The 12,309-nt window shown below is 41.0% G+C and overlaps 1 protein-coding gene across 11 annotated transcripts in view; it reads right to left on the reverse strand.

Annotated features, from left to right (window-relative positions):
• IQCH (IQ motif containing H) overlaps positions 1-12,230 on the reverse strand; it is a 57,224-nt gene extending 44,994 nt beyond the window's left edge. For 7 of the 11 annotated variants that reach the window (XR_001877271.1, XR_001877272.1, XR_001877268.1 and 4 more), the window contains exons 1-8: positions 12,129-12,211; positions 11,340-11,456; positions 10,894-10,991; positions 10,455-10,569; positions 9,148-9,270; positions 2,590-2,701; positions 1,717-1,845; positions 1,101-1,315 (exon numbers count right to left, since the gene is read on the reverse strand). Coding sequence is in view for 2 of the 11 variants with exons in the window: in XM_017830330.1 (XP_017685819.1) it covers positions 1,101-1,315; positions 1,717-1,845; positions 2,590-2,701; positions 9,148-9,270; positions 10,455-10,569; positions 10,894-10,991; positions 11,340-11,429 (882 nt within the window). In the remaining 9 variants the exon portion in view is untranslated. Of the gene's footprint in view, positions 1-1,100; positions 1,316-1,716; positions 1,846-2,511; positions 2,702-9,147; positions 9,271-10,339; positions 10,570-10,893; positions 10,992-11,339; positions 11,457-12,128 lie in introns of those variants that run through there. The other 4 variants (XR_001877269.1, XR_001877270.1, XR_001877273.1 and 1 more) reach the window with 4 other exon arrangements.
• Positions 12,231-12,309: the final 79 nt, after the last annotated feature.

Genomic DNA, 12,309 nt, shown 5'->3' on the forward strand with positions numbered 1-12,309 from the left:
TTCACACCTTTTAAAAGAACTCCTTATTTACTGGCTGATTTAGCCAGCAACTCATTAGCTTTGATTTTTAGTCTAAGTGCACTATTTTTACACCGTTTTTAGGGAATTATTTTTATTTACATTAACATGTCATTGATAGAAATCCTTCCCTGTGAGGGTGGTGAGGTGCTGGAATGGATTTCCCAGAGAAGCTGTGGCTGCCCCAGCCCTGGAAGTGTCCAAGGCCAGTTGGATCAACTTGGAGCAAGCTGGGATAGCAGAAGGTGTCCCTGCCCGAGGCAGGGGGTGGCACTGGATGGGATTTAAGGTCCCTCTCAACCCAAACCATTGTAGGATTCCACAATCTCCATTTCTCAGGTTTGCTTTTCCTTTGATTTTCAAATCTTTTTCCTTTTCACATCTCAATGGCACAAAAGTCAAAAAGTCTGGGAAGATCAAGCAAAACTCGAGAATATTGTGTTTGTTCCAAAACACAATAATTAGCCATAAAAAGGAAGAAGTGCCCCTTTTCCATGAGGATCAAGAACAATCATCAGGCACTGAGCAGTCAAGGTCAAACTCCCCTACAGTGTTCTGTAAATATGGAGGGAAACACTACATTTGCTTACCTGCAGTGAGGGGGATTTAGATGAAACATTAAAAAACTCTTTTATAACAGTAAAGACAGTTAGTTAAGCACTGGAACAGATGGTCTAGGGAGGCTGTGGAGTTGCTATCACCCAAAGTTTTCAGAACAGGTTAGAAAAACATCTGTCTGCAATATTACAGGTACAGGTAATTCTGCCTGGAGATCTGGATAACCTCATCACATCCTTTCTAAACTTATTTTTTGAGATCGTGAAATCTTGGTTTTCTAAGATGTGAAAAAAAACCCAAAAAACCTAGACAAATTTAGGTAGAAGTCTTGAGAAAGTAGAAATAGGTAATACATGAAGTATTTCTTATTTTAGTTCCTATTTTCTGGATTTGGTTCAAACCCTCCTGTACCAATTCAGTGATTTACAGTCACTTCCTAAACCAGCTGTGGTGAAGACAGTATTAAAAACATGAATAAAAACCTTGTTATCCTCAGTGTCTGAGTGATCAATTTAATCAAATACCTGTGTCTGAGAGGGAATCTGCCCCTCAGATTCCAACTGCTGAGCTGGATATGTCCACACTGGCTTTGATTTCCTTGCTGAAACCACAGAGCTGCTGGATGGAAGTGGTGCAATGTTACCTTTGCTAGAGGAATATGTGCCATAAATTCCTTCCTTGGAGTTTGGGAAGGTGGTGGTATCTGTATTCTCAGGGTCCAGCCTACTGCTAACCTCTCCTGTACAAAGGAAAACATTGATGGCAAGTCTCATTCATTAATTGTCAGTAATTCATTTAATCATGTGGCAAAAGAGAGGCTGGATCAGCTGCTCAAAGTCCTGATTTGCAGGAACTCTGCCTTTACATGACACCAACGGTCAGAGCTTGAGTCAGGTGCTCACAAGTTGAAACTTGGAACCCACACAAGGATTCCAGAAATGAACAGGAACCAAAATCCTCACAGGAATTCAGAACTCTGATTCCTGTTCAGCTGCAAGACACAGGATGCTCACGGACATCTTTGTGCACTTGGGAATTTGAGGGAGTGCTCATTGGGCAGCTCCTTTCTCAGGAGATAAAATAAGGGCCTGGGAGTGAAGTTGGAGATGCAAGTGATGGTTGTTGGATGTTTGTACTCACCTACAGCTGATTTCTTGTGCTGCCTGGGAAATTCCTGGGAAGGTGCTGCCTTGGATACAACAGGAGGGGTCTGCAGAGTTACCTTTGCTGCTGGAAGGATAAGCCTTTGGCCAGTTAGGCTCAGAGCACCTACAAGAAAATGACATTCCTGAACAATTCATGTGTATTCCAGCTATGAAAGAAAATCAATTAGTAGCAATGAAGAAAGAATTAAACAAAGGCACAGCCAAGTTCTACATCAAAACTACAAAAGCAGCAGTTTTCTTTAACTGAAAGATTCATACCTTTCAATATTCAATATTTTACCTTCAAGGAAGGTGAGCTTTGCCTATAAAAATTGACAAATACATGAGAGATACTCTAACAGTGCTGATTCTGAAAGGGAATTCTATGCTTGTGTATATATAATTATATGCTTGGGCAATGCAAGTTAAAATGCAGAATGGCTGAGAATGAACTCTTGGAAACACAAGGGAACCATGACTAGGCACTGATGGCTAAAACAGTGCAAGTGCAGGTCTAGTTAAGACTGAATGATTAATAACCAGATGTTAATCACGATCATTTGACTTATTTGGTCAGTCAAGAACCTTCATCACACACAGTTCTTCTCTCCAGCAGCAACTGAACCCTCTGAATTAGCAGAACTGACTCAGGCTGATGCTCAACACAACACACACCGTGTCCTACAGCAGCTCCTCTGTGGAGTGAGGAGCCTGAAGTTGAGCCTTTGTGATGTTTGAGATCCCAATTCTTACAAGTTTTGAGGTGCCAGAAAATTCACTTACCACATACCTGCTGCAAACATCAACTCTGCTCATGCAGCTCATACCTGGTGGCCACAGCACCCACAGAGGGGCTTGTGTGACCCACCTTTTGGGGTGTCCTCTTCCAGCAGGGGTAAGGGAGAATCCAGGGGTGGAAAGGCAGGGAAACCCCAAAGGGTGGCAACTGTGTGGCCCTTCCCTGTCTTCTGACTGCACATCTGGGAAGGAAAACAGAACTCCTTTTAACAAAGGGAAATCTGGCATTTACAGAGCTACACTCCTCCACTCCCACAGTAATAAATAATAAATATAATTTCTGCTATGAGTGGTTTCATTAAGATTTAACAACTTTTACTACTTATGAACATGCCACAGTATCATCTACTGTTGTTACTTCAGAAATTTATAATAAAGTTAATTAAATTCAGTTGATGTCCTGTGACTTTTGCTATGCAAAAATCAGTGCACTAGATACTAAAAATCACAAGAAGTTTGCTTAATTTTAATGAATATAGTGTAAACATGGTGTTTCTTGACAAAACAGCCTTTAAATATATAAAATGCACACTTGGGCAAGGTACCAGAAGGAAAAGGAAAAAGGAACATTGGATAGAAATGGTTGAACTCTACTGATGACCTGATGCCACGTGCTGGAAAATTGTTTATTTGCTTTTTTAAGAAATTATTTCATTATGAATAATTAACTGCCTGAAATAAATAAATAAATAAATGGATAAATAAATAATAATAATAATAATAATAATAAATGGATCAAATCAGAAAGCTGGGAAATATTAACAGATCTGCAAAGTGGGAATACTGGTATTTAGCTCTACCAGAGCACATTGGGGCTTTCTGCCTTAAAATATTAGCTTTTAATGACTGATTATTAAGTTTTTAGTACAATCCAGGCCATGATTGGGATCTTTGAGCACTATTGTGTCACAATTACTGAATAATATCAACCATCAACTCTCTAGAAAGGGAGAAGAAATTCTAAAGAGCTGCTTCTAATCCTGGCAGGGAAATGAGACAGATCAAAATTAACTATTCTAATTTTTCCTCCCAATTTGTATAATAACACTGCCCACAAGAGACAGCAGGGAGAGAGAAAACATGTACTTTTTATCATAATAGAGAATCTTCCAGGCACTCATTTCAGTTCTGGCCATTACAGACCATTATGCTTTAAGGGATCAAGATGGATAAATCTTCATGTCCTTGTGTTCCAAGAAAACAGCAATAAACACACAACAAAGATTAACTTTACACCAGCTGGCAAATAAGTGGTTTGATACTGAGGAAAAGAGATTATAAAGCACACTTTCCTACTCACACTCAGCCCAGCAGTTTGTTGAGGACACCACAAAAATATATGAAAGGAAAGAAATTTAATTAAAGTGACTCCTTAAAGCAGCCCTGGTTTTACTACTGGTTTTATCCTAATTTAAGTCCCAGGAGTTTTGTTATGATAAACAGCACATATATATATATTTTAATTGTGTTTCTAGAGATGTAATAAGCTACAAAAGAAAAGCAATTCAGGTGGAGTGCGTGAGTTCAAAAGCAGCCTGGAGGCTTGGGGGTTTTTTTAACTGGAGACAGATTTAATTCTTCTTTAATTTCTATAAAGTCCACGGCAGGTGTCATATTAAAACAAGGATTGATGCAACTAAAATGTAATTTAATCACTCATTTACACTGCCCAGTGCCATGATCCACCTCCTCATGTATTACAGGCAACATGGAGCTGACCCAGAACAGCTCCCCACCAAAATTCCACCCAATTTCCACCCCTTTCCCTGCTCTTCCAGCACCCTGATTGCTCCATTAGCTGCCCTCTGGAAGAATTCACTGAGATATCAAAGCAAAAGGTGACAAACTGCTTTAATTCTGGCACTTACTTTCACTCAACTGAAGCCCATGAAATTACAACAATAAGACCCCAAAAAATAATATTAAGGTTTTACTTTTGGCATCACTGCTCCATCCTGGGCACTTTTAAAGCTCAGTTTTATAGGGCTGGAAGGGAGCACTTCATTTGCAGGGCAAACTAAGGCTGACTTGCCTTAAAATATGCTTGGAGTGTGCTGAAAAACTATTTTTTCATTTCAAGTGCTTCTGAGTGTAATTAACCTGGGACACGAGAAAAACAATTCTATTACCCTTTCTAAAGTGTTTTTCTCCTGTGGATAAACCTCTCCCACTTTATTTTTTCTTTTTTTGCTTCATTTTAAATAGGGCACTTGTTGGAACACCACAGGGATTTTCTGATTAGTTCTCTATTTGTTTTCTTTTTACCCAGCAATATTTAACTAGAACAATGTCTTTTTTTTTGGGGGGAGGGGTAAATATCTTTATAAGTGTATTTTTCACCCAGAATAGAAACAAGTATTAAATACACAGAAAATACAAGTATTGTGTGTCAAAACTACAGTTTATCAACCAGGACAATTAGATAGATGAGATTTGATAAGCAAATAGCAGAAAATCACAGGGCTTGATAGTGATGGTAAAAAAGGTTTATAACAGAGTAATTTATCCTTCCATTTATCTCCTCCAAACTGCCATCTACCCCCATATTTCTTGTCAAGAAGCTCCTGGCAAGGTTTGATGGACACAGTGCTTCCCACTCTAAAGGGAAGGAGGAAGCTCAGCAAAACAAAATGAATAGAACTAAGGGCAATTTTCAATATGCTGTCAGGGAAGAGTTTGTGGAAGGCAAGTTTAATTGGAAAAAAACTGGAAATTGCATCAGGTCTTATGTTATTCTTGCCTACTTTAAGCTCTTAAAGCTACCAGAGATGGGTCTGAGCTGTCAATTTTCCATGTGCTCGGAAAAATCAAGCTTGTCTCCCTTCATGACCTACCAGGAGCTCTCCCAGAAAACCACCTCCATCAAAATTCCACCCTAACAGGTGTGAAGGAGAATAGCTGGAGAACTTTGGAGAATCCCACATCTGCTTCTTGCAAAGGCAACAGAAGCAGCACAGAAGGAAGTGAGAAAGATAATTGCTGGCTTGAACCCCTCTACATTTTCCTCGTGGCAAAGGGCCAGATCCACAAGGGGGGATAGGCAGGAACAACTTATTGGGATTCAGGGATGGGTCCATCCCTGTCCAGAGACAGCTGGAAAGCAGCAGCCCATGGCATCCCAATCAGGCTCTGGGTTTGTCAGGGAATGCTGATCCCGAACAGCACCAGCTTCAGCAGCTCTGGCTGCACCCCTGCCTTGCAAAGTGACAGTCAATCTCCAATTCCAGCTGACAAGAACTGGAGAAAAACTTCAAACAAATGGTGACCTTTGCAAAGATTAATTTGTTTACCAACAAAACGTTCTCTCCGTTTGTCAGCCGAGATGGGGGTGACCTTCACGTCCCCGTTTGCAGGCTGAGAGGATGCTGACTGGAGTCATCTGTTAACTCCCTCTCTCCAATTATTCCCTTTTTATTTTTAGTGACAAGGGGATTTTTATTAAATCACTGGGCTGCTTATTATGATTACACACCGTAATACAAACCCAACCAGCTTATTTTGATTTACTGCAGTGGAACATCCATTTGTTTAAGTCTCATTCTGCTCCCCCTGCCAAACTCTGCCTTGGCTGTAATTATGGCCATATGTAGAGGTTTAAAACACAACCAGGTTTGGAGCACCAAAAGACCTCATTTTCTTCTACAGCTTCTTTTGAAACGAAAGGAATTGCCCTTGCTTTATGATCTTGGAAATAAATACACTTCCAGGGAGAAGCAAGGATGCAAACAGTGAATAAAGAATGAATAATTGAGGATATGATTAGTATGGTTGGGCTCAAACAAGTCAGCTTAAAATCCCCCCCCCAGAATCACTGCCATCACCATTACAGTCACACTAGGTAAGATGCAACTCATAAAGGCTAGAAATCATCACCATATTAAATTCCACCTCATGAATAAATGAAAATATTCCTCAGTTTACAGTATAATATACATTTATAAGAAAACAAGGACCAAAATGTGCCAGCATAATTCTATAAGAGAACAGCAGTCCTCTGAAAATGAAAGGTGGAGCTGTGAATCTTCCCCACACTGCAGCAGGATGTCAGAATTATTTTTGCTGCAATTCAGATTACTGCTCCTTTTGCTGGGTGCTCCATAGGAAGTATACATATTTAATAATTACCCACTCATCATTTTTCTTTTGTTACCCACACATAGGCTGCAAAATAAAGTGATGCCCAGTCTGTGGGCAGACAGAATTACAGCCCTCCTTTTAAAATAACTCCAGAACTTTACAGAGAATGAGGCTTTATAATCAGACCCAAAAAGGCACAAAAGGGCAACAGTTAATTGTTCTTAGTTTCTATGATAAAACTCAGCATCAGCAACTTTATAATACCAAAAGAGCAAGAAAAGAAGACATTTCTTGTGAAACAATGAGCTCGTTACTAATAATTTATCAAACTGCTCCAAGGGCAGGATAATAAAAAGTCCAGGTAGGTTTGTGCTCGACCTCCCTCATCCCCTCAGAGCCGTGGTTTTAATCTCACCGTGTTTTTAACTGCTGGGGTGTCCTTCAAAGCTCTCGGAACACACCTGAATGCAGCTAAGCAAGCAATTAGATTTTTTAATTTCCTTCCACGAGAGTCGTTTTGCCGGTGATTTTTGGTTTTTTTTGGGGAAGCTGCTCCTTGACCTCAGGGACACACCTGGGCACGTGCGTGTACGAGCAGCGCCCTCTGACGGCAAACAGCGCGCAGGGACCACCTGCCTTAATTATTGCAGCGACTTTAATCTGCATTTCATCACAAATTAACAAAGCCAGACCCGCAGATACGCGCGGATTCACGTTGGTTGCTGTTTGTCATCACATATATCACGTATGATCATATATATCATATGCAGTCACTGCTGCAAAGTGCTGGTGGGGATCGTGCTCAACAAAAAATTCACATCTCAGCAGAGGATTTTGCAAATCCTAATTGCAACGTTTTACCCCCAGGACATTCCAAAACACCACACCGTGTCATAGGATGGAAACAGGATAAATAATATCACAATATTAATCTAATAATTTTAAATGGAATAAATTGGGGATGAAATACCTACTTGATTTTTAGCCCAACTGTAAATATGTATCCAGGAGCCTGACTCATTTCCACTAAATGCTTGTAATTTAAGTCACCAATAAGAAGTTTTCTGTGCTCAGTGTTTGAGGGAGAGTGGTAAAACACATGGCTCTCTGCAGTAGGATAATATTCCTCTCTGTGAGTGTTTTAGAGTGGTTCTAAAAAGCTATTAGCCATGATGCTTTTTTCTAATTAACTCTGTATCACAGGGGTAGACAAATCACCTCTTAGTCTGGGCAACAGCTTTCAAAAAATCATTTTTTACAAGTGGCAGCTCACAACTGTGCCATTCACAGATCCTCTTGATGTTGTTTAAAAGCAAACACCCCAGAATATCTCTGAGAGCACTGGGCTTGCTGCATGATATTCTATTCCATAAATTAAATCATAGAAGAGCATCCCCATGTGAGACCATTGGGCATGTGGACCACAGTGCTGTGCTAAATTTGGGAACATAATTGATTTTTGGAGGGATGCCTGTGCCTATTAACTTAGTTTTCTAAAAGCATACTTTACTAAAAATGTCCTCTGCACGTTCAACTGTTTATTTAAGTGGAGCAGCAGTTACAGAACAGAAATTTGGAAGAACCAAAACTTAACCTTGCACAGCTTGAACGTTCCCAGGGCAGAGAGAAGAGGAGAGAAGGGTTGATTTGATGGACAGGACTTGGGATACTCCTAGGAGAGGGTTGTGGAAATGCTTGATATCCCTTGTTCCCCCCAGGGAAACAGCTTGACCAGATAGAAAAGAAAGGCTGTGCTCCAGAAGAACTTGTAGTTGACATTTGAGATCTACAAGACATGGAAATATCTCCACATGGAAAGGAAGGATTTGAATTTGTCCCCCACATTCCAAAGTGCTCCCAGCAGGAAGTGCAACTCAACATTCCCTCCCAAACCACATCAGAAAAATAAGATGTCACACCTAAGTTTGTGCAGGATTCTGATTCTCCTTCAGTAGAAGCCCTATTTTTTAAATTCTGACACTGATTTCTGCTCAGGGCCAGCACTCGTGGTAGGATTGCTTTTGCAAAAAAACCCAAAAATCAGCTAAAAAGGAGCATCAAAACAAAGTGAAAGCGTTTGTCACTTATTCCCAACAATCCTGTTATTATTGGAAAACAAAATGTGTTCTTGCAGCTTTACAAAATTTTAAGAAATGGCAAGAGAATGAACAACCGAAAGGCCATTTTTAGCAATAAAATTCCTTTTACTTCTGCTCTCATCTTTGGGTCATACCCAAAGCTCCACAAGCTCCAGTTTGCTCATCTCCTCCCCCTGGTTTTCCTGAGATTACTGACCAGGCACATTCCCAGGTATAACTTATACTTTTGCTGGATTGGGATCTTGGGCCCTAAACCTGTTACACTGCAGGTTTGTTTTTTCCCAGTATTATCACTCAAAATGTTTTGATCCTTATATATCAACGCCAAAAATTAGGACTTTATGTGGTATTTTCACTTAAAATATTTCTTTTCTTTAGGTTTAATACACATTAATTATAACAGTGCAAAGCAAGGCATATAACAAGCCCATAAATTGATAAAAGTTACTTACAGGAGCAGATTTTTTCTTAGTTATAAGTGGCAGCCTGGTCTCATCATTCTGATGTTTTAAACCAGCTTTATTTTCCATGTTCTCTGGGTCAAGCATGATTTTAATATCCATTTCCACCTGCTGCTGAAATATAGAATAGGCATAATCTTAAAATAACTGCACCAGGACAGCAGTGCTTGTAAGCAGGAGTTGTCTAATATGTCTAATAAATTTGCAAAATAATGATAAAAATTCATGTTATTTGACTCCACACAGCACTGGGCAAACAAAAGTGCTCAATGGAAAACTTTACAAGGATTACAGCTACTACCCACAGATATACTTTTGCCAGACTTTGTCCAATTAATTCCAGTCCAAGCTCTGAAATTTCCACACTTGTGGAAATTTATTAAAGCCAAAAGCCATGCCCAATGTTTTTATGGCAGCAGAAGTTTCTTAAGTTGAAAGCGTTTTGGTTCGTATTCTACTGCATAAACATAAAAACAAATCTATGAAAATTCCACTTTTTACAAACAAAACATGCCACAAAAAGTTCAAGAATCATTAGATGTGCATTTGAACGATTAAACAATTGTATTGCTTTGTGAAAGCACTTTAAATGGTTTAATTTATTTATCTGCACAATATCTTCTTTTGATAGTAATTACAAGCAGATGTATCAATGAGATGCTCATTTAGATTTGGGGTTGTAAGAACAAAAGTTATTATCCAAGCCAATTACTCTCTTACCCACATGGCTGCACAGAGACAGAAAGTTCAATTTTCACCTCATCAGTGCTTTTGTGGTATTTATTTTATTACTGTAACACACCGTTCTGCAGAGAGGAAACTGCTGGTGCCATTAAAAAAGGACTGGGGGGAACTGAGCACCTTCTCAATTAAAACAGGAGATGATTCACAATGCAAAGTGCCCTCTCTGACAGGGAGATGATCAGGGCAGGAGTGGAAGACACCTCTTTGTGGTTCCCAGGCTTTAATAGGAGAAAAAAAAACCAATTCCACCACATAGCCAGGGAAAAAAAAAAAGGTAAGAGGGACAGTGCTTCCCAAATCCCCCTGAGCTGGGTTTGCAGACTCATCCTGCTGCTGCTAGGACTCAGAAATAACAATATTAAACAGTAATTCTAAGCCTATTGTGACACCTGTGGACAAGTTACTGCCCATATGACAAGTCTGGATGTGAAAACAGCACCTGTGCTTTTTTGGCTGCAACTTGGTTTTACCCCAACTCCTGCAAACGTCACTTATGCCTCACATTACTCATTTAATGGGGTCTCTGGCAGAATAATTAGGGTGTTATCTCAGACCTGGCAACCTTGAGACACACGTGGTGCTGCTTTGCTGCATGTCTGGACAGTCACAGGCTCAACAGGGACTCGAGGCAAAACCAGCTGCTTCTGAGAAGCCCCAGAAGGAAGAGCCCTGGTTTAGAAAGAAAAACAGTGAGTTTTTTTTAAATTACATTGATTTCACCTATTAAACCCATACTGCTTTCATCTGATTGGATCCAAAAGACTCTATTTTATTTGCATCTGCATTTAGCAAAAATAAAGCCACAGCAATTAGCAGAATGCTGCTGTAGCTTCTCAGAACTACATTTACTTTTGCATTGTTTTTTTACCTTAAAATGAAACCAAAATAGCACGTGACCAAACTAACTTCATCCAGGCCAATGCTCCCACTTGCTTTACAAAATTCTGTTACATTTTTTGTGTCTTGCTGCAATAAAACAGCTGCTTCACTTACCATTTAGGGGGCTCTTTTGAATTTACTTCTTTATTACCAGCAGAACAAACAGGTAACACTTGTCCACTTACAGCATTTAAATAATTTTCAGCACATTTCTGTTAAGAGGGGGAAAAATAACGTTTAGACTACTACAAAGGTACGAGGGATATTAAATTTAACTCGGTTAATTCAGCAAACCAGATCTCCCCTTGACTGAAAAGTTGATAAGGAGTTTGTGTCTCTGTTGGACTAAAAATCTGATTTTGGCTGATGGGCACAAGATCAATTCATTCTGATGACCCAAAAAATTGAAGCCAACGTTCTGAACTGTAATGTCTGAGGAATCCCATCATTTGCTGATTGGAAAGGGATCCTGCAGGATGACAAATAAGTGGCTCCAAGTGAGTTACTGACAGAGACCTCAACAACTGAATAATCTTCTGGGTCTGCTCTGTTTTACTTACTCTCAGCCCAAGTTCAGTTCTTTCAGGTGCTGTTCTGAGGTCACTGATATCCACAGCTTCTGTTGTTCCTTTCAGGTTGATATTTTCCATTTTAAGTTTGTGAAGGTCTTCTTATACCTAAAAAGCAAGTCAGAACAAAAATTATACCTGTAACCAAGCCTCATGGGATTAGAGAGAAGGATTTAATCCAAATTAAATGCTTCTTAAAAACAGGAAAAAAAAATACATGTGCTCTCCCATACTTTTGTACTATTATAAGAGAATACCAAGCCAATTACTTAGTCATTGACTCTAGAAAAGCTGGGGAAAAAATCAATTTGAAAACGAACCTCACAAAGCAACGAGAATAAAGTTCAGGACTGAGGTTCTCTGTTTCCTTACACATTTCACACACGTCTCACAGCACAAGTGGCTTCACTGGGCAGGGACCTCAAAACCCTTAATGAAAGACTTAAAACTCGGGGCAGCCTGTGAGGAAACCACGTCAAAAACGCGTATTTACCTTAACTAAACAATTTCGAGGTCTCGCTAGGCTAAAACCCACAGCATTTACGCAGCATTTCCACAGCCCAAGCCCCGACCCGACACCCACCGGCCGCCTCCCCCTCAGGGAGCACCGGACGCCCCGTACCCCCCCCATCCCCTCAGCAACATCAGGGCGCGCCGCGCCTCAGCCGAGGGGTGACCCGGGGGCTCGAGGAGTGACGGGGAGCCCCGCAGCTGCTCTGCCGTGGCCGGAGGGGCCGGTCCGGGGACAGGAGCGGCCGTTCCCGGCGCTCCCGAACGCACCTTCCCCGCTCCCAGCCCCGCTCCCGGCGCGGCCATGGCGGCACCGCCTCACCCGGCAACGGGACGCGCTGCCCGGGCCGCACCATCCGCCCCGCCGCGGAGGGGGGGAGAGCGCACCGAGCAGGGGCCGAACCCGCGCTCGGCCCGGCTCCTCCCCGTGCCGCCCCCCCCGCGCGCGGGT

Source organism: Lepidothrix coronata, unplaced genomic scaffold (genome assembly GCF_001604755.1).
Source record: "Lepidothrix coronata isolate B3197 unplaced genomic scaffold, Lepidothrix_coronata-1.0 Scaffold176, whole genome shotgun sequence".
Taxonomy (NCBI): Eukaryota; Metazoa; Chordata; class Aves; order Passeriformes; family Pipridae; genus Lepidothrix; species Lepidothrix coronata.